General features: G+C 33.4%; 2 protein-coding genes across 2 annotated transcripts; both read right to left on the minus strand.

Annotated features, from left to right (window-relative positions):
• Positions 1-757: 757 nt before the first annotated feature.
• Positions 758-3,609, minus strand: LOC120154034 (cytochrome P450 98A2). The gene is made up of 3 exons (XM_039165890.1): positions 3,081-3,609; positions 1,641-2,038; positions 758-1,546 (listed from the first exon to the last, which is right to left on the minus strand). The coding sequence occupies exons 1-3, from the start codon at positions 3,559-3,561 to the stop codon at positions 902-904; spliced, it is 1,524 nt and encodes a 507-aa protein (XP_039021821.1). The 5' UTR covers positions 3,562-3,609; the 3' UTR covers positions 758-901.
• Positions 3,610-21,113: 17,504 nt separating this feature from the next.
• LOC120154022 (bZIP transcription factor 17-like) lies at positions 21,114-24,099 on the minus strand. Its single transcript, XM_039165879.1, has 2 exons — positions 22,425-24,099; positions 21,114-21,707 (listed from the first exon to the last, which is right to left on the minus strand). Exons 1-2 carry the CDS (start codon positions 23,989-23,991, stop codon positions 21,271-21,273), a joined length of 2,004 nt encoding a protein of 667 aa, XP_039021810.1. The 5' UTR covers positions 23,992-24,099; the 3' UTR covers positions 21,114-21,270.
• Positions 24,100-24,223: the final 124 nt, after the last annotated feature.

Below are 24,223 nucleotides of genomic sequence, written 5' to 3' on the forward strand. Positions count from 1 at the left end.
TGATCCAGTATCCGGAGAGCTTATGCCATCACTTTTTTTAGGGTAAACTATATTTTTAGTACCCAACTATCACTTTTGTTCCGTTTCAGTCACCAAACTTTTTTTTTAAATCATAACTAACATTTAGTTTTAGTTTTATCTTGGTCACCTGGCATTAAAAAATTAATGATAATGTTAACACATCACCATAAATTAATTTCAAATTATTATAAAAAAATAAAAAAAATATCACATTAATATTTTTGTTAACCTTTTAACAATGGAATGAAACTAAAACATAATATTAGGTATCATTATGAAAAAAATAATTGGATGACAAACGGAGTAAAAGTGATAGGTGAATACTAAACGTGTAGTTTATCCTTTCTTTAAGTCGTATTATTTGAATGTTTAACATAGCATGGTAGGTTAAACTTTTAATTAACTCTGCGTTATGTGAAAATTATAGATTTAATTTTATATTTTAATTTTCATATATTTAATTTTATACTTATAATTCAAACATAATGTAAGATAAAAAGAGTTGCAGTCGCTTTTAAGATAAAAAGGGGCGAAGGTTTTAGATATCCAATTACGCTTAAAAAATAATAAAGAAAAACAAATGTAGAGAAGTTTCGATTGCTTGTTTGTTTTAATTTTGATAGCATTCAAATCCCTGATTGACAATTTTTGGATTTAATGGGTTAGGTTAAGAACGGACATGTGTCATCTAAGAAACAGGATTCTAGCGTAGGAAAATTTGTAGTATAATTCATTATATCATTGCGTTTTTTTATTTAGTCCTCTGACACGCGACCGATCACAAATCGCATGAGAAGGAAACTTGGATACAACAGAACTTGTAAAAGGAGTTGAAAAACTAAGGATAATGGCAATAAGAAATAGGAATTAAGAAGAAAACTTAGATATCCGAAGCCACTCGTTTGTACAGATGAGAAGGCAGCCTAGGAGTGGCAATAGCCTGCAATGGAGTCCGCATATAAGCAACCAGGCCTGGATTTTCAAGCATGTCAATTTCCTCAGCCTTGACTCCCTCGGCTGGTGTCCAACAAAAATGGTGCAACAAGTGACCCAACATGGACGTGACCAGGTTGATCCCAAGTTGTGCACCGGGGCATACCCTCCTTCCTGCACCGAATGGAAGCAATCGAAAATCATGACCCTTCATATCGACGTCGTCTTGCAGGAATCGTTCTGGGCGGAACTCTTCGGGGTCCTTCCAGACTGCTGGATCACGGGCTACTGCCCATACGTTAACGTGCACGTTTGATCCCTTGGGGATGTCGTAGCCACCGATTTTGACATTGGCATTGGCACGATGGGGTAGCATTAGAGGAGTTGGGGGATGTAGTCTTAGTGCCTCCTTGGGTACGCTTTGAAGGTACGGGAGATTTGAGAAATCGGTTTCGGACATCACCCTTTCGAATCCTATCACACGATCTAGCTCCTCTTGTGCCTTTTGCTGCACTCTTGGGTTCCGAACGAGCTCCGCCATTGCCCACTCGACTGAGATTGCTGTTGTGTCCATGCCTGCAGTGATCATGTCCTGCATATTTCAATTACTTGTAAGAGTTGACCTTGCTTGATGGCTACTGACCCTAACTTAATAATAATAATCTCCAAAATATAAACATGCTTACCCAAAGAAGTCCAATAATAGTGTCCTCGCTAAGGTCGTACTTGTCTTGCAATGTAAGCAAAGCATCAACAAAATGCTGCTTGGCACCACCGCTCTTCTGACGGGCAAGAGTGTGCTCCTCCATGATAGCTCGGGTGAGCCGGTCCCTTCGTGCCCCGTGCTTGGCGAATGCCTCCTCTTCCAACGGAAACATCCATCGAAGCCACGGAATGTGTTCAGCCATGGCGAGTGATGCACCCAGCTTAAGCCCATTCGCCACAATGGCCTTGAATTCTTTGCCTTGCTCGTCCATTATGCCCTCAGAGTTCACGAAACGCTTCCCGAACGCTAGTCGTGTTATGTTGTTGAATGCTACTGCTCCCAAGTATTTCCTTACTTGCAAACTTGTGTCCTTTCTCTCTGCTTCCAAATTTGAAGTCAAGCTCAACCAACATTCAGATATTATTGGGATGCCACCATGGGCTACATGGGTGTCACTTTGACACTCCAAAAATTTCAAATCCTTCATAAATATTATTTAAAAAAATTATTAAAAATAAAACTAACACCATTTATAAATAATTGACACCCCTTAAAGAAAATCAACACCCATCATTTATCTCATCCAGTCCAATTTTTTACATTATAATTTAAATTTTCTTGACTCTGTATGTCACAAGATTAGCTTAAGCAGAACTTACTTGCAAACCCACGTTAGGAATAAAAGAATACCATCAAGGGATTCAATGTGGAGCCAATATTTTAGTTCACTCGTTGATCAGACAAGTTTAACCATTTCCACAAGATATGAAGAGAAATCCAGAAAAGCCAGGGTGATAAAATAAAATGACATTTGTGAAATATATTTGTTAACGTAGTAAACAAGGGAAAGAAAAGTTGTTCACCTACCCAGTTAATAAACACACTCAAGCCTAATGAAAGTAGTTGATCACCCTCATCCTGTCTCTATTATTATATTATTTTTTATTTAAGATATATTTATTTACTTAACCTTTTTTTAATAAAAAGAACAGGTATAATTATCCACCTAATTCAAGACTTCCTCAACCGAAACTTAACGATTTAACTGATTTTATTAAAATTTTAATTTAAAGATAAAAGCTTAAAATAAATTAAGAGCTTAAATTTTTAATTTTAAAATTTTATTTTGAATTATCAAGAAAAAAGTGAGGGTTTCTTCTCTTAAATGCCTTGCTCTATTAATTTAGACAGTTAAATAAATAGCTTTGGAAAAACTCGTAGTTTATTAAAAATATCTCATGAATTAAAATTTAACGATTGTGATTTTAACTTCTATTAAATAATAATCTATACATTTTAATAAGCTATATATATTATTATGTTTTTGCTAATGCGTTATAAAACCTCTTTAGGAAAAGAATGAAACAATTCAACTCACCTTCAAAAATGCAAAATAACGAAGGGAGAGAAATATTAATACCAGGATTGGTGGAGTCGAGAAAGATGGATTCAACCATGGCGGAAACCTCATCTTCTCTTATAGGTCTCAAAGCCTCAAGCCTCTTGGGAGAGAAAAGCTCCAGCGTGCACACTTTCCTTACCTTAACGTAATGAGGCCCGTAATCAGCCCATATAAGATCCTTTCCGTCTCTGCTAAACTTCGCCGCCGATCTGCTCCGATGCCTATCAGCTAACTGTTGATCATGCTCCTTCAGTACTTCCCTAGCCAGTTCCGTATTCGACACGATCACGTTCAGAGTCGAACCGAACCAAACCGATATAATCGGACCGTACTTCTGCGCCCACTCCGCATAACACCGGAACCTAACAGGCTTTATATCGTAAAGGTTACCGACCACGGGCCACGGGCGTGGACCTGGCGGTAGCTTGAACCTCAGCCGTCGGTAAAGCTGGTACGTTAGGAAAATGGCGATGGCGATGACTATTAGAGGAAGACTCATTTCTGTACTTTTTTATTGAATTTTGAGTATCGATGGATTGGCTTGTTTCTTTAATTAAAAAAGGGAATGGGAATAGAAGGGAATGGGAATAGGTGGGTATATGAAACGAAGAAGCGGAGTTGGTGATATGATTTTTTTTAATGGGAGGAAGTGATATTTTCACTTGTGCAATGTTGATTGGCATAGTGAAGGTCCAGTAGTATCAGGCCACATCAGCGTCACGGGTTGGTGGGATTTGGTGTGGATAAGGATTATGTTAGGTTGGGAAGTATATGATTCATTTGTGGTGGGGTGGTTGAGGCCATAAACCGGGTGCGGCGTCTACAAAACGGTTAATGTACGACGCGATTGATTAAATAAGTGATCGGTTAAAATTTAGACCGGTTATGTTATATTATTTAACCAGAAATATTATAAAGTACAATAACATATTAGGTAACGCTTATATAATGTAATAGATAGTGCTTATATTGACCTATTTTATAAGTAAACCAATATATTTATACCGATAACATTACAAATTTACCTATTACATTATAATATGTTGAAAGTGTTCATACTTTTTTATAAAAATGATCGATACTTTTTTTAAAGTTATGTAATTTATGTTTCAATTTTTTAATAGTGTTTCATGTTTTCCACCTAAAATATTAATTTAATAATTTAATTTGCACAAAAAATTATTTAATTATTTTGATATTTTATAAAATAATATTTAGAATTTAAATTTAACAATATTAACCAAAGATAATAATAAATATGTAATATATATGTTTATTATTTTTAATTTAATGATAATATATACCGTAACATAAAAAATAAATCATTAGATACATATAATTATTAAATTAATATCTTAAAACCCACTCAAAAGATAACCTTAAATTAATGTTTTCCACAGTGAAATAAGTATGGACACTTTTATAAAAATGATAAATACTTTACAATATAAGCACTACCTATTACATTATATAAACGCTACCTATTACATTATATAAGCGCTACCTATTACATCATATTTTTACCTATTATATTGAAAGTGTCTATACTTTTTATAAAAATGATCGATACTTTTTTTAAAGTTATGTAATTTATGTTTCAATTTTTTTTAATAGTGTTTCATGTTTTCCACCTACAATATTAATTTAATAATTTCATTTGCACAAAAAATTATTTGATTGTTTTGATATTTTATAAAATAATATTTAGAATTTAAATTTAATAATATTAACCAAAGATAATAATAAATATGTAATATATATGTTTATTGTTTTAATTTAATAATAATATATCGTAACGTAAAAAATAAATCATTAGACGCCTATAATTACTAAATTAATATCTTAAAACTCACTCAAAAGATAACCTTAAATTAATGTTTTCCACAATGAAAAAAGTATGGACACTTTTATAAAAATGATAGATACTTTACAATATAAGCACTACCTATTACATTATATAAACGCTACCTATTACATTATATAAGCGCTACCTATTACATCATATTTTTACCTATTATATTGAAAGTGTCCATACTTTTTATAAAAATGATCGATACTTTTTTTAAAGTTATGTAATTTATGTTTCAATTTTTTTAATAGTGTTTCATGTTTTCCACCTACAATATTAATTTAATAATTTCATTTAAAAGATCCTTAAAACTCACTCAAAAGATAACCTTAAATTAATGTTTTTCACAGTGAAATAAGTATGGACAGTTTTATAAAAAGGATAGATACTTTACAATATAAGCACTACCTATTACATTATATAAACGCTACCTATTACATTATATAAGCGCTACCTATTACATCATATTTTTACCTATTATATTGAAAGTGTCCATACTTTTTTATAAAAAAGATCGATACTTTTTTTAAAGTTATGTAATTTATGTTTCAATTTTTTTAATAGTGTTTCATGTTTTCCACCTACAATATTAATTTAATAATTTCATTTACACAAAAAATTATTTGATTGTTTTGATATTTTATAAAATAATATTAATTTGGGTCGATACTTGTTACATTGTTAATTTACCTATTACATTATAATTATTGGTTTTGATGTTTTTTGGGTCGATACTTGTAGTTATTGTACATACCTAAATATGTACTGTGAATTTAATGTTGTACCCACCCTTTAACTACCACTACCAATACCACATCCTATTGAAAGCAGCACGACTGAAACATGTTCAAAATGAACCTTTGCTTACATCTCCATCAACTCCTGGACCACTGAACTTGCACAACAAAATTCTTGCCATGGATAATACTGATGTAGACAATGTTAAGCCAACCGAGGAATGCCATGAAGTACATAATATTGATGAATCTGACAGATTGGTTGGTCAGCTCTTCTATTCACGTGATCAAGCTTGGTACTTTTACAAGGGATTCGCACGGGAACATGGGTTTAGTGCACATAAGGGAACAACACGGCTTGACGTGGAAGGGAATATGAAGACACAAGAATTTTGTTGTTCCAAAGAAGGGTTTCGAGTATCAAAAGTCAATACTGTTGATCGTCAACGTGCTCATACGCCAGTCACAAGAACAGGATGTAAGGCTAGAGTCGTAGTTACAGCAACAAATACAAACGATCAGTGGGTTATAAGTAAGTCTGATCAGAAACATAATCATGCATTGTGCACACCTGCTATGACACCATTTATGCGTTCTAATAGAGCTGTAAGTAAGGCTGATATCGATGAGGCAACAACATTGAAAGAGGTCGGTGTTGGCACGTCACAAGTAATGAACTATTTAACGCAGCAGACAGGGGGCTATATAAATGTTGGATTTACACATAAAGACCTCTACATGCACTTCAAAGAGGTTAAAGCAAAGGAAATCGTCGATGGGGATGTGAATGCGCTTATTGCCTACTTTGATTATAAGAAACATGATGATCCCAGGTTTTTTATGACATACTCGGTAGACGAATCGGGGGCATTGTATAATCTTATTTGGTCGGATTCTACATCGAGATCGGATTACACATGCTTCGGTGATGTAATTGCGTTCGACACAACGTACAAAGATAATTTGTATGGTCGACCAATTATGCCTATTGTTGGTGTCAATCATCACCATAACACAATTGTGTTTGCCACCGCCATAATCGCTGACGAGACGTCTCAATCTTTCGAGTGGGTGCTATAGAATTTTTTAGAAGCCATGATGAATAAATCACCTATTTCATTGTCACACCGATGGGGATAGGGCAATACAGAGGGCTATCAAATCTGTTATCCCTTATGCTAAGCACATATTATGTTCTTGGCATCTTTCTCGCAATGCACAAGCTAACATTGGTGACCCAAAGTTTACAGCAGCATTATCAAAATGCATGGCTTCCTGGTGGACAACCAAGGAATTTGATATTCAATGGCGTTCGGTTGTTTCAGAATTCAACGTCCAAAAGCATCCATGGGTGATTGAGAAGGGAAATACACGACACTTATGGGCACAAGCATATCTAACCGGTCATTTCTTTGCCAATATTCGCTCAACACAAAGGTGCGAGTCTATGAATGCTTCACTAGCTATTGCACTGAAACACAATAAGACATATTTAGATGTTATTCGTGCAATTAAAGATGAAATTAGTAGAATGCATATGAACGATTTGAAAGCGGATTACTTAAGTTCCCATACGAAGCCCTTTCAGATCACAAAACTGGTCGACCTTGAAAGCCATGCCGCTGCGATTTTTATCCGTGAATCTTTTCGTGTGTTCCAAGATGAACTTATACAGGAGACATTGTACTGGATTGAGGGAGAGATTAAGTCCTTATCAGATGAATGTCAACATTATATTTTGTCAAAGTACGCAGAAAAAAATAGGAAATTTGAAATTAGTATTGATTCTCGTACGAAAACTCTAATTTGCTCCTGCAAAAAATTTGAGACCGTTGGACTTCCGTGTCGCCATCAACTTCACATTTTGAAGCACTTGGACTACACATATTTTCCCGGGACTTTGATTCAAAGTAGGTGGACTAATGATGCGAAGGCTTCTGCACCCAGTTATGTTGATTTGAATGTGTCTCCAGAAGTGATGCAAATGGCAAGGTTCGTTGCTCTACGTTCAACGTCAAGTAGGTTATGCTACATTGCATCAAAGACAGACGAGTCTTTCAAAACCGCAAGAGATGAGATGAAAAAACTAATAGAAGAATTAGAAAACTCGTTTGGTTTGAATGATTCAGTCAACCAGAGCATTGTAGTAAACAACGTTCGTGACCCTCAACGAAAACAACGCAAGCGAAAAGAAGTGCCGAAGAACAAGGTCGAGAAGAAAATTAGGCGATGTGGGTACTGCAACGGTGAGGGACATAACAAACTAACATGTCCTCAAGTCAAGCTCAGTTTGAGTACAAGCACACAACCTACATCAACTGATTTTTTCGAAGACGGAATGGAATGACAACGATCTCCATATATCGTAAGTATCAACATGACTTCTATTGTGTATAAGAAACATGTACATATAAATATTTTAAATGAAGGAAGAAAAACCGCGTTACTTAAAATTAGCGACACAATATTAAAAAGTGTCGATATAGGTTGTAGACCTATTCGCTCATAAAACCGGTATATTTATAGCAGTTATATTATAAAATTATCTATTACATTATAATTATGGGTTCCGATGTGTAAATGTCGACACTTTTTGACAAGGTATCGACACATTTTTCTTCCATTCTGGACATAAAGTACCGACACAATATTAAAAAGTGTCGACATAGGTTGTAGACCTATTCGCTAATAAAACCGGTATACTTATACCGGTTATATTACAAAATTATCTAGTACATTATAATTCTAGACATAAAGTACCGACACAAAATTAAAAAGTGTCGATATAGGTTGTAGACCTATTCGCTCATAAAACCGGTATATTTATACCGGTTATATTACAAAATTATCTATTACATTATAATTCTTGGTTCCGATATGTAAATGTCGACACTTTTTGACAAGGTATCGACACATTTTTCTTCCATTTTGGACATAAAGTACCGTCACAATATTAAAAAATGTCGACATAGGTTGTAGACCTTTTCGCTAATAAAACCGGTATACTTATATCAGTTATATTACAAAATTATCTAGTACATTATAATTCTGGATATAAAGTACCGACACAAAATTAAAAAGTATCGATATAGGTTGTAGACCTATTCGCTCATAAAACCGGTATATTTATACCGGTTATATTACAAAATTATCTATTACATTATAATTCTTGGTTCCGATGTGTAAATGTCGACACTTTTTGACAAGGTATCGACACATTTTTCTTCCATTCTGGACATAAAGTACCGACACAATATTAAAAAGTGTGAAAACTTTGTTGTGGATATCATGGAAAACAATGATATAGTAATGTGTTTCGATACATTTGCAAGCAGATGTAAAATACATTAATAACTAGTATATTTCAACAATCCTCAAATGTATATGTATACAGAGAAGCAAATATGGAATAATTAATGGAAATGTACACACAATATAATCACACCAAAATATACATACACAAGAATGTTCAAATAATGTACCGACAAACGAAATTAATCCGATGAAAAAGGGTTATTTCTAACGAAATCCGGAACATTAGAGGCCTTCAACAAATTTTTCAAATACTCTCGTATGTTTCCGCCTTTTTCTGAGGACATAATTTCAATTATCAAACTAATGAGGTGCAATTTTACTAACAATAAACTAAATTCGCATAAGCATGAATAAATTTGTGTCATACCTAGAGCATTGTCGTTCGAATGGGAAGCAGCGTCAAAGGTATGTGGACATATGTAATTGTATTTCTATATAAACACATAAGTTGTTAAAATAATCAATGTCTGAACACCTGTTCAACTGAAAAAACATATTGCATAAATGCAACTTACCGGATTATAAATAATTTTTTCCGCTGAATCATCGACCAAAAGTGTATTTAGCTCGTTAAAATCTGGACACGCGTTCCAAACATCATTGAGATCTTTATAGTAGGTAAAAGTATCGTATGTTTTGCATTTTGCTTGATCCTGTTCACAAACAGTCGAACATAAATATGTAAGAATCATAGACAACGAAAAGTCAGCAAACTGTAATGACATTCATCTTACCCACACGAATAGAAAATGCTCAGAAAATAAAGGTAGTTTCTCAAGTACACGGTCGACGTTATGCCTGAGATTGTAATCAAGTTTGAATGTTAACATTCAAATATATATTAACAATTTTGACTACAGTAATTCAATTGCTCCAAACATGTTATAACCTCAGCTTTGAAGACCAAAGGGCAACAACAAAATTGTCGACACAAAATTGCATAAATTCAAATAATCCTGTTCTGAGGACAACATCTACAACATGAAGAAAATAAGATTAAAGTTCTACGCTTATATGTTAAAATAATAGATACAAAAGAATAGAATTAAAACCTGCAGGCCGTCTTGGGATGTAGGCAAGGACACCATTGAGATCAAAAATTAAAAGTTTTCTTGAAGGCGGCGTTGCAGACACGATATACTTGTTTGGATCATCATCATCATCATCGTCATCTTCAACGTCATCTTCATCGTCAGCTTCATCTTCATTGACCGCTTGGTTGTCCACATCTGTTAAAAGAAAATAAAATACAGTTCAGAACGTGTAAATGTTTAGAAACATAAATAATGAATTACCTGACTCGTTTGATGTCGTTGACGTAATTCGTCACGCAACATGGAGACTTCATGTTGCAATGATGAAATATCGGATCGCATTCCACTCACAAGGGAATCAATATGCTCCCGAAAATTGACCATGTATTCCATCACGGTCTTAATTGTGACATCCTCTGCAACTGGAGCTTCTTCCATCATTGCGTCTCCACTTGATTGCTCTTCTTCATGGCCAACGGGGTTCATTTCCTCCCTCTCTTGATCTAATCCGACCTCTTTGACACGCTTCCAATCGAGTTTTTCAACAAAATCATATCCCGCTTTTTTAATAAATACCATGTCAATCTTGCGGGTTAATCGAACAGGGGCGTCATGTGAAAAATCAACTTCCTTCTTCTTCAACAGATGGGTGATGACACATCCATATGGTAGTGTAGTTGAAATTGTTGCTCCCTTTGTGACTATATATAGAATTGTATTAAATATGAGTTTTGCAATGTTTGGAGCTGTTTTGGATTTGGATTTATACTTTGCTATCCACCAATAATCGTTGTCTCGAAGCGTTGAATGTTTTCCCCCACTAGGCCGGATATACCATGTGAGCATTTTGTGAAACACTCTCGACTCTACATCGAGGTGAATTGGGCTATTTCTAGCAACCCGTTTAATTGTAGACCAATCTACACCATTTTCATATGAATCCCCTTTATTCGCTACACCTAAACCCTCCATAATAGTTTCCGGAGATATATATATATATCCTTCCCCATAACATGTGTATTAATTCCTATTATATTAGTATTATTAGGCTCGTGCTGTAAGGAAGCATTGTTGTAGAAGACTCTAACTAGGTTGGGATAATATCTTGGTTCTACACCAAGGAATTCAAGCCAACCCCAAGATGTAAATGTGGATTTAAAACTAAATGCATATTTATCATCAAACAAGAAACCCAGGTCAATGACACGTTCGGGACGAATCTTCCTTACTTTAAAACTCGTCTGCCATCTTTGTTTCTCCATATCGGATCTAAAGTTTAGAGTTTCGAAGGACCTGATTTCCTCAGAAGAATCGTTTGTTTCAGAAGGAGGTTGTGGTTGAGAAGAACTAGGTTAAGAAGAGCTTTGAGAAAGACCGCGCTTCTGACGCTGACGTTTTGGAGCCATTTTGGTTGGATGCTATTACAATGGAACACAAACACATTCAGGAAAAAAACTCCAATATAGAAATCAATCAAACCCATAAAATATCAATAAATTTACCTGAATATCTGATCGTCACTGTTATGATAACGCTACTATTCTTCGGAGATGAAGAGTTATCTTCTGCCTGCTTGCCTTTATATTTAGGGTTTTTCGATTTTAGAGTACTATATATAATGAACGGTGGAAAAACACTTGATATTTAAATTAGTATCGACAAAACATTAAACAGTGTCGATACATTATTTAGACCTATTCTCTCATAAAACCGGTATACTTGTACCGGTTAGATTGAAAAATTACCTAATACATTATACTTATGGGTTTAGATGTTTATGGGATCGACACTTTATGGTTGCACCCTGTTTTCCATTCAATCTGGACCAAAAATATCGACACAAACTACAAAAGTGTCGACACATTATTTAGACCTATTCTCTCATAAAATCGGTATACTTGTACCGGTTAGATTGAAAAATTACCTATTACATTATACTTATGGGTTTCAATATTTATGGGATCAACACTTTTTATATATGGATCGACACTTTATTGTTGCACCCTGTTTGCCATTCATTCTGGACCAAAAATATCGACACGAACTAAAAAAGTATCGAAACATTATTTAGACCTATTCTCTCATAAAACCGGTATACTTGTACCGGTTAGATTGAAAAATTACCTATTACATTATACTTATGGGTTTCGATGTTTATCGGATCGACACTTTATTGTTGCACCCTGTTTGCCATTCATTATGGACCAAAAATATCGACACAAACTACAAAAGTGTCGATACATTATTTAGACCTATTCTCTCATAAAACCGGTATACTTGTACCGATTAGATTGAAAAATTACCTATTACATTATACTTTTGGGTTTCGATGTTTATGGGATCGACACTTTATGGTTGCACCCTGTTTTCCATTCATTCTGGACCAAAAATATCGACACAAACTACAAAAGTGTCGATACATTATTTAGACCTATTCTCTCATAAAACCGGTATACTTGTACCGATTAGATTGAAAAATTACATATTACATTATACTTTTGGGTTTCGATGTTTATGGGATCGACACTCTTTATATATGAATCGACACTTTATGGTTGCACCCTGTTTGCCATATTGTAAATTTGCCTTTTACTTTAAAGTGAATTTTGTAGTTATTGTACATACCCTCAATATATATGGAATGGTCATTCATTCTCGCACATGATGACAATTATGATAACATTTGGTATAATACAGACAACAATCTCCATATATCGTAAGTATCAATATGACCCTTAATGTGTATAAGAAACATGTACAACAACATACTGCTAACTTTTCTCATCTCATTCATAATTATATTCACATACAAAATTATAAATCGTATACAATATTACAAAATTAACCCTACATTTACATCATTGCATCCTTTTGTTATTCTTATGTATCATGGCAGCTTTTGTTATCTCCTGTCTTCGTTGATTTTGATTGTGGCTTACGAGATCGTTTAATATTCGCGATCGATCCCACTCTCCAACAACCTATATTCAAATTGTCAGAACGTTAAGTATTGTAAACTACAACATTCAATCTACGACTTTTAACAATTTTACCACAAACGAATTTTTCTTTTCACTTATAAAATCACCAGTTGCCCATGTAGAACCGATCGATTCCATCCACATCATCACATACATGCCGCAATCATGTCTGTTACAAAATTTGAAAACCACACATGTCAATTATGATGAATACTGCATAAATTAAGCTTTCTATTTGTGATAACATCTCATACCTATTCAATTGCTTATTCTTCTTATGCTCCACAAATTTGAAATTTTTCAAGGGATACTTTCCTAGAGATCCACAGGATTCAACCCAAATGCGTTTCTTATTATAAAAATCTAATATTTTAATCTGCATTAAAATAGAAGAAGTTATGATCCAAAAAATTATGCATTATAATTTACATAATGTCCTTTCATACATACATACATACCAATCTCTTAGCATCCTTCACTCTCTGTTTAGCTGCTTCAGTTGTAAACATACTATCATATATTGTTGCAACACGATCTACCATATCCAACACCAACAGATACCAATGTGAATTATGGTAGTTTATTGTGATCATGATCTGCAACAAATTTCACACCCAATTTGACAAAATTCAACATTCTATATCCGAAAACATCATTTGCAATTGGTATGGTGTCTTACCTTCTCACAGTCGATGAATTTCACATAGTTATTCAATATGGGACCCTAGAAGGTAGCAATACTCTCAACACTTTCTTTACTGTTGGCATCCAACGCCTGCTGCTGCAATTACGCAACAAACATTATTAATTTACCGTCTATAACACTACTTATCTCCATTTATTAATTTAACTCACCGCTAAGTGGTATAGAAGGTAGCCAATCCTCCGGAGTGACTTCTGAGAATCGTAGCATACTGTCCAGGCGAGCAAATCAATAACCTAACAAAATTAATTACACAATCAGAACATATTCAATAAGTTTTAACATTTTCTACTTTCTACTTACCACACCGCCAACCCATTTTGTAGGCTTCAACGTTGCAACGTCGTATACACTAGCGAATTGATTTCCCAGTGAGATTACAGAATATCTGTATGAATCATTAGGATTAATATGTTGTCATGAAATATTTAAATATAACTCACAAAGTAATATATTTCACTTACTCCGATTCTAACTCACTATTCCATAAATAATCACAAATTGCAGCTTCGATGTCATCAATTCCGCTTGGAATATCCGCTTTTTCAACCTACAATTTTGCATACAAATTTTTGTCACAACAACATAATAAAAATCAAATTAAGTTTTCTTTTATTCAACTTACCTTCTGCTTCTTCTTCTGGGGTGCAGGACATTCCAAATCCAAATCTGCTGCTATAACACTCTCCGGTGTATAAACGACATCGACTTCCTTCCTCCTCATTTCTTCCATCTCTTCTTCTTCCTCCTCCCTCTTTTCTTCTTCATATTTTTTCAGTTCATCGTATTTTTTTCTACATAGCTCTTCATCTCTTTTATTTCACCCTTCAATTGATCTCCTTCATCCAAGTATTTATCAACCACCCCCTTCACCCCCGTAAGTTCACTCCTCAATTCCACAACCTCCTTCATCACTCCCTCAAATTTTTCACCCGTCACCATCTTAATATCACCCCTTAACACCCCAACTTCTTTCACCACTTCACCCCTCAACACCTCTACTTCTTTCAGCACTTCATCTATTTTTTCTTCCACTACCCCCTTATGCCTCTCAAGTGTATCTTCGACTGTTTAAAGTTTCTCTTTGACTCTTGATTGTCTTTGCATGATATCAAATTGGATTTTTTTGATATCAGCCAATTCAGACATCAAAATATCGAAGTTACTATGTTTTCCCTCACCGTCGTCCCATTCATCGTCATCCCTCAATACAACCATCTCTCATTTCTTCTCATCTGCCTCCTCTACATCCTTGCCAATAACCTTCAAAATTAAATTACAATATTAAGACATTGATTATATTCTTAATATTGTTTAATTATATTTATTACCCTTTCTTGCTTCTTCGCTCTATCCAACTTCAACTTTACCATCACTCTAACCACATCTTCCTTCCCCCATGCACGGATGCGTGCCACTCCGGTTCTTTCATAAGCCGGCACTGCCTCACAGCCCGACCAAAAATCGAACAGTGCAACCTGCATTTATAATAAAATTTATATTTTTATATAAAAACAAAAAAAAATTCTTCAACTCATTTACCTCTAAGATTGTTATGCACCCTTTGAGGTATCTCTGACTGCCCTTTTTAAAGGTGATTATTGATTCAATCAATCTCGAATGGATATATTCAGCCCAATTGAATTCACCCTTCAAGCCTTCATCACAAATGAGCTTCATATGTTCCTTGTTCGTTGACGTATGACCCGTTGGACAAAGAAAGATACTGACAAGGTATAATAGAACTCTGGCCTTCAGCTTATCCCCAACGTAAGATCCACTTTTTATTTCCTCTTCAATTTCAGCATATGTCACCTTCTGCTTCAAACCATATTTGGAGGCAAGTGCTTTCCAGTCCTTACTCTTACAGACTTCTACAACACTTTTGTCTTCATTTTCTACCCCCAATACGGCCGCAGCACATGGGATCCCGAGAGGAAATGAAAAATCACCATACTTAGCAATACATTGTCTGACATCAATTGCGCCATCAAGGATCGACACAATTCCCTCCGAATAGGTCGATCCCTTACTCCTACCAACGATCCAAAACCTATTTCTCCCAGCACATTCAACTGACCCTTCTCCTTAAGGTGTTTAATTAATGAATTCACCCTTTTAATGCTGCATCTTGTCGACACTTCCTACATTTTTTAACAATATATAATGTTATAGTTCTTATATATTTTGTATCAACGTATTTACAAGTTTAATGAATACCTTATTTTCATGTGCTTTCCTCCGTTCTTTGTATTTTTTACTATCATTCCTTGACTGTGTGATGTAAGGTTCCTTTTCAGCATCACTCATTGAATTCCATTTGGACCTCACATCTTTTGTCACCTAATATTAAACATAAACGTTTCTTAATCAATACATTAACACTAAATACTACTCAATGTCAATTTCATTTTACATACCGAACCGCTATGTGTGCCATCTTCCTTCATCCTTTTGCATTCGACCATACTGTCAACATTTAAAATTTGTAATCAATTTAAAGTTTATCGATACTTTAATCCAATTACCATTTCAACAATAATAACAAAAAGACATTGATACTTACTAGAAGTACATATATCCACCCTTTGGTTGCTTTCGAGTCTCGGCCTCAATTTCAAAGTCATCAGCGCCACCAACAATTTTTCCACCCATTGACTCCATTTTTCCTTCATATATCAGTTTACGCAAATCAAATCAAATACTTTTTACGTACACTTTATTCAATATACAAATATAGATAACTACTCTTGTGGTAAAACGGTTTTCTTCAAAAGAATTTGAATGGCCACTACAAAATGTGTCGGCACATTTATACAACCTATAATATCATTTTTTTACCTATAATATTTAATAAAAGTATTGACATTTATATTTTACCTTGAATATCACTTTCTACATGTAATCTTTCTCAAATGCTTCTTTACTCTAAAACTCCAAACAACACATAAAAACCCTATTTCCTATTACTGTAATAATTTAAAAACTACGGTTTCGACAACATACTTTTCGATTCGACTGCAGCAACAAACAAACAAACTTTGCTTTAGAAACGCCTTCTGATATGCAGCAACAATTATGTTTCGATTTCAAAAACTCGTCCGTTCTATCTATTTTCAGAGGATATTTAGATATGGCCTTTATATTTTCATCGGATATGTTATTTATATTTAATCGATAAAAATACAAAAGTGTCGATACTTTTATGTCAGGTGTCGATACTTTCGAAAGGATATTTACCTATTTCTTTGAAAGTGTCGATAATTTATTACACATACTTACGAAAGTATCGACACTTTCAATATATTCGGTATCGTTTTATCAGTTTTATCATTTTGGTACCGGTTTTATCATATTTTTACCTGTTATATCGTTGTGGATCGATATATTTTTTAAGCTATCGACACATTATAGGCGCTAAAACTGCTTCTCTTTTAAATTCACAAAGTGTCGATCCTTATATAAAGTATCGACACTTTCAATATATCCGATAACGTTTTACCGGTTTTATCATTTTGATACCGGTTTTATCATATTTTTATCTGGTATATCGTTTTGGATCTATACATTTTTTAAAAGTATCGACACTTTATAGGATTTAAAACTGCTTCTCTTTTAAATTCACTAAGTGTTGATCCTTATATTAAAGTACCGACACATTAAATGTATCCGGTAGCGCTTTTCCGGTTTTATCATTTCAATACCGGTTTTGTCATAGTTTTACCTGTTATATCATTTTGGATCGACACACTTTTAATTTGGATCGACACGAACCGACAAGTTAAGTTTGCCGGTTGCACAATTTTTTAATATTTCTTCATGACTTAGACCTACTACATTATTATTAGTCAACATTTCCGGTAGCGCTAAACTGAATTTGTTAAATATCTTTTAATGTATCCGGTAACGTCATATATTAACTGTATATTAACCCGCCTTTCCTGAGATAATCCCAGAAGCCGGAGGAAAGTTGTGGGAAAAGAATCAACGCTGGTTGGTCAGGTGGGAAAAATAAATTGTTTATGAATTTTTGGAAAATATATTGTCTAATGTATTTCTAGTTCTTCCTATTTAAAAATAATAATATAGTTTAGGAAAAAAATTTGGCCGATAAGTATAACTAACGATAAGCATCGATAAACTAATTTATAAAATTTTAAAATTTTAAAAGATTGAAATTATAATTAAAAATTAATTAAAATTTTAAAGATAAATTATTTAGGGTAAATTATAACATTGATCACTCAATATTTAACTATTTTATTTTTACTATCGATCTTTTCATTTCGTCAATTATACTACTTAATTATTTTATTGTTGTCAATCAAACAACATGTCGTTAAAAGTTGACAGAAGTACTGACATAATTTAGTCTATATTATTTATATATTCTATCAATTTAGTCTTAATTTTAATTTAATTTAATAAATTTAATATTCTAATATTGTGACATATATCATGGAAATCATATTTATTTTAATTTATTATAATTTAACAATTTTATTTTAATTCAACCATACAGTGACACATGTTTGTAAGAAAAATAATACACATTAATATCGAAGACTAGGGAATCGATCATGGGTTGTCGTGCAACTAAACCAAGCACCCAACCACTAAACCAACAATATCTAGTAGTTTAAAATATGTTATATATTGATTGGGTACTAAGTTGTGTCGTTTAATTTCATAAACAAAAGGAGGGATTTCCACGTATTTTTTTTATATACGCTCGACCAAATAGGGGACAAACAGTGCTGGAAGAAACTGAAAAATCTGCAAAGCTTTAGCAACGTATGAAAAGTTTGAAGAAGATCCATGATATTTGAGGAGTTTCAAGGATTGCGACATCGAAATAGAGGAGAAGTGGGTGTTTTGAAAGCGTGTAATTGCTCCAGAGGTATTCACAAACGGCAGTTAGTGAGATTTAATTAAACCAAATAATTATATAGCATATGTTGATATTTATAATAAGAATAATATATATTAAGATAAAAATAAAATATATTTTTCAAAGTTAAGAATTTAAGTGAGTTTTAAACACTATTAGATAAAATATATAATATATGTTGATAATTTTTTGCTTCAATAGATGGCGTTGGTTCAGAGGTTGGGCGTCTGGTTTTTGTTTTCAAACAACCCATGTTTGATTCCCTACTCTCCCATATTAATGTGTTTCATTTTCTTACAATCACATGGTGATGGTTGGAGCAAAATAAAATTATTAAATTATAATAAATTAAAATAAATATGAATTCCAATCAAAGATGGACACATGTCACAATTTGATTAGAAGATTAAATTTATTGAATTAAACTAAAATTAGGACCAAATTGATAGAATATATAAATAACATGGACTAAATCTGTTATTATACCAAAAATTTTAATTGCCAAGTAAGCACTTAAGTCAACATGTGGTTTGGTTGACAACAATTAAATAGTTAAGTGGTTCGATTGAAAAAATTAAAAGATCGAATGCAAAAATAAAAGGGCTAAATAGTTGAATGACCAATGTTATAGTTTACCCTAAATAATTTACCTTTAAATTTTAAATAATTTATAATTATACCTTTAATGCTTTAGAATTTTAAATTTTTATAAATTAATTTATCGGTGCTCATCGTTAGTTATATTCATCACTAATTGTCGAGCGTAGAAGAATCATCTTATAATTTATCCATTTAAGGTATGTTTGTTTCACGAAAAAATATATTTAAAATGAATTATATTTCTTAGAAAATATTTTATGAAAATCATTTTACGGTATTTGGATGATTTTGTGTAATTCATTTTCCACTGGTCAGTAAACTTTTGAAAAATTATTTATTATAAGCATCAAATGCAATAAATAATATTATTCATTAGAAAAATAATATTATTATTTTTAATTTTTAAAATATTAATATAATTTATTTAATATTATTTATGGTTATATTATTATTAAAATATTATATCTATAATTTTATAAATAAAAATATTATGATTAATATATTTTAATAAATTAAATTATTATAAATTATATAATTATTTATTAAAAATAATAATTTTTTTAAAATATTAAAATTTATAATATTAAAATAAGAATATTATATTATATTTTAAGTAGTATATATTAAATATTAAATATTCATCAATTCAATAATATTATTTTTATGAAATTAATAAATAATATTCATTTTATTAATAATTCATTATATATTATTAAAATAAAAGTATAATATTATATATTATAAAAATAAAATATAATATTATATTATTAACATTATCAATAAATATAATTTACTAATTAATATTTTTTAAAATGATACTAAAATAATATATTACTATTAAATATATAAAATAATAATGTTTTTGAGTGTTTATGTTTTGAAGTGAAAAGTTTGTTAAATGACATACGAAAAATCAGAAGGTAAGTCATTTTACAGAAAATACAAAGGAAATTCAGTTGACTAGGAAAATGAAATATATTGACCGTCTGTTTTCTGTCAATCAAATAATAAAAAATGAAAAAAACATTTTCCCAAAAATCAATTACAAGGAAACAAACATACTTTTCATTCCATATATTTCTTAAAATAAGGAAAATTAATGCTTTACCTAATAAAATTGATGTTGATCATTATGATATTAATACGATAGTTTAAAATACTAATATAATACTTTATTTCATTAACATGACAATTTATTATATTAATGTGGTAATCCACGATGAATAATGATATGAAAAATAAATTTAACTGATTTTTTAAAGAAAATTAAAAACATAATAATTTTTAAAAAAAATGGGGATATAACATTCATTCATTAAAAATCAAGAAAATTTTTAAAAATAAAAAAGTTTAAATAAATATTAAAAAATAAATTATTAAAAAATCAATTTTGTAAATTATTGAAATATTGAACATTTCCAAATAAAATCTTCGAGTATATTTTGTCTGTTCAATTGTTCAATTTATAAAAAGGAGCCTATTGTGTTTCATCCGACGTGAATACGAATATTAATAAGATAAGAAATATCACAAGCTATTTAAAATCGATTTAATCAAAATTCGGTCAATATTCGAATCAAATGAGTTTAACTCAAGTTCAAACTCGACTCAAATTCTTAACAAACCGAAACTATTAAACTACTTCTTTGCATGTTATAACCTCTATTATTGTTTAATTTTATTATTATTTGTCTAACTTTGATAATTGACTACACAAACTTCATACAACATTTATACATTGAAAGTACCGAGATAACCAGGGATGGATCGAAAAAGACAAGTGAGGCAGTCAATCCTAAAATTTTAAAATTATTATATATTTTTGAATTTTTTATGTATTTTCTATTAAAATCTGTTTTCACCCCAATAAAATTTTATAAGTTCAAACTCGCCTCTAAAATTTTAAAATCACTTGCCGGTCATGATAGAACAGTTGAGCTACAAACATGATATTTTTTAAGACAAATCCAAAGTACAAAGAGGTTAAAATGTTATAGAAGTTTCTACTAGCCGCGACACCCAATAGTTACTATGTTATTGTGAGTATATACATAAATATATAAACCAAAAGCCAAAGTCGCAACCCTTCTTTTATCCCTTAAGCGGTCACGAGATGCGGACCAGATCTTGGAAGTCCGCAAGAATAAGTGACATACTTGACACTATCTAAAAGAACAACAACAAAGATCCGAGAAAGAGATTTCGGTACAATCATGTCATCCATATCCCCATCACCAGCCTCTCTGGGATCAACAAGCACAGAAACTACCACAGAAGCAGCAGTTTTGTTACCTTGAAAATCTTGCTTTCCTGAATTTCTTCTAACATGTTGCTGGGTTAGATTCAGATCAGAACTAGCGAAAGGAACAGGATGAGCATGGAGAATCCTTCTGTTTCTTCCCTTGTTAAGCCGGGTAGCATTCTGACGTTGTTCAGCAGATTCCTTGGTAACCGAGGGAGCTGGAACAATGGCTCCTGGAGCAGAGACGTCAAACTGGAACACTTCTGTGCACATGCCAGAACTCAACATTGGTCCTACAATAAAGAAGGGCAAGCAACAATCAAATTAGTATAGGAAGCACGGGCCAAGAATAGAGTTGGGAGTATTATGCCTACGGTTCATTTTTGTTACAACCCTGTAATATTTTAACCATGATGAAGAATAATATTCAGTGTGTATCATTAAGTGTGGGCTAGATATAATATTCTGATGAACCTTATGGCTTACACAATCATGAGTTGTAAACCAATGATATACTCCATCCACTGCATTTTCGGGCAATTCATTTCACTTCAAGGCAAGAAAGCTAAAAGAATAATGACAGGCTTTAAGCACCCGCAAAATGACATGGTAAACTGTCTTTTAAATCCATGTTGTGAGAACTAACGAGCACTAAACAGACCGAAGGTCAACTCAGTGAGACTTCTAAGTTGTAATCATCAATCAAACCAAATGAATTGCGAGTTTCAATTGAAAATAAAATTAATGTTACTTTCGATGGTTTAAATAATAAATTAAGTATCAAATATAGTAAATAGTTAAGACTAAAAGAATATTTGAAAAAGATAGTACAGACAGTTTTTGTGCCACAACTATATTACGATACCAATCCATACTACTGATTGCAGTAAAGCTACCTAAGCTTAACCTGAAATCAGGAAAACTGCCAAGTTACATCCAATTTTAGAACATTGACATCCAGAAAAGCACCCAATTTACATATTAAGAAAATGTAAGAGCGAGATAATTACCTGCCACTCCTTCCCGGAACCACTGCTGCATATTACCATCAGCAGCAGTTGACTTGAAATGGTCCTTCAAAGCATCAGCAGAACCTGAAGAAAGAGCCATATGTCTTCCTGCATGGTTTCTATATTCGCGTGAATGCTTTCCTCCATGCTCTCTGGCATCAGGAATGGCAAGTGCCTGAGGGAAATTATTAGGGATGGCCAAACCCGTCTCTTTATTCTTTCTTTCAGAAGCCCTATGAGAGGCCACAGTTTTCTCACTGGCCAGAACGGAATGAATTATCAGGTTGCCATCAATTTTCACAAGCTTATCGTTTCTCGGTACATACAGGGAAGCAGTGAGAGGTTCACTGGCATTTTGCACCCCCGTCTCTTTTTTCTCAACACTGGACTCTGAGCCTCTACGATTAACTCTATTGCCAACCTCAAAATTCCCATAAGAAAATGCTGCATCCCTACCAAGATTAGACCCATTTAAGTGGCTATCAACTCTCAAAACTTTACCACCATCCACCTTGTAAAACCCATCTCCAACAAAACCAGACCCAACAGGTGTATTATCATATCTTAGGTTCACATTTGGTAGCAAACCACTGAACATGAATATGAAAAACAACACTCCTAGTAAACTAACACTAGCAACCTTCTTAGTTTTGCTCTCGTTCTTTTTAGCTTTGGAAGTTGGTTTCGATTGCTGCTGTGGTTTCAGCCTAGGAATAGGTACTACTGGCACTTGAGACCCTTGAGGCTTCATCATATACGGCGGAGCACATGGCATCCAAGGGTATGCCGTTGGTGGATACATTGGCATAGGCATAGGTTGTGGACGGCACATTCCAGCACCTCCACCACCGGTACTTAATTGCTGTCTCAAGGTAGCATTCTCAACCATAAAATAAGCTATCTTATTATTCAAATCAGCAATCGTGGAATGCATTGTCCTAACCTTATCCTCCAGCTCTTCCACGTAATGCTTCTTCCGCTGCCTTGACAGCTGCGCACTCTCTCTGTTCCTCATAAGCCTCGCTCTCCTTTTCTCGTCCTCTTCGCTCAGAGCATTTGACTTATTATCAGAACTGGAGTTAGAATTGTTCACAGTCAGCAGCGATGGTTTTATACACTTGACGGAATCAGTCTCTTCCTGATCTATCTTCCTTTTAGACGCTCGCCTTTTACCCAATTCTTCAACGTCAATCTTCTGATCAACGTCGGTTCCGGAATCCGTCGAGGTAACGTTAGTGTCCCCGGAAACAGCCGAACCGCAATTTCCAGATCCTAAAGAAGAGATAGGAGAGTGAGAATTACCGGCCCGACCGCAGAAACTGTCAAATTCCGGAGAGGATGAATTCAGGTAACCTTCCACATAAGATTCGGGTGTGGCTCCGGACGAATCGGGTGCGATCACGTCGGGAAAGTACAATTCATCGAATTCGTCAAAGGTAAGCTGGAAATCATCGTTGTCGTCGAGAGGAAACCCTAGATCTGATGAGAGATACAATGGATCCATCGGGGGAATGGCTAAAGATTCCAATTCGGAGCTCAGATGGGGTTCAATCGGCGTTTCCGCCATTAAATTTTGGTATCGAGGAGACGTGCAAATCCAGAGGGTTTTAACGTGAATTAATTAAATGTACGATAAAAGACCAAGACTTTGGACTATGTCGTAGAATTGGGAAAGCTGGAGGTTTTGGTATTAAATGGCGGTCTTCTCTCTGGAAAGGTCCCAAGACTTTCCTTCTACGTTTGGGCTTTGCCGCGTGGGCGTTGGTAACCAGGAAGTTCTGGTGTGCGGTGTTTTAAAA

This window comes from Hibiscus syriacus, unplaced genomic scaffold (genome assembly GCF_006381635.1).
Source record: "Hibiscus syriacus cultivar Baekdansim isolate YM2019G1 unplaced genomic scaffold, ASM638163v2 tig00111105_pilon, whole genome shotgun sequence".
In the NCBI taxonomy this organism is placed as follows: Eukaryota; Viridiplantae; Streptophyta; class Magnoliopsida; order Malvales; family Malvaceae; genus Hibiscus; species Hibiscus syriacus.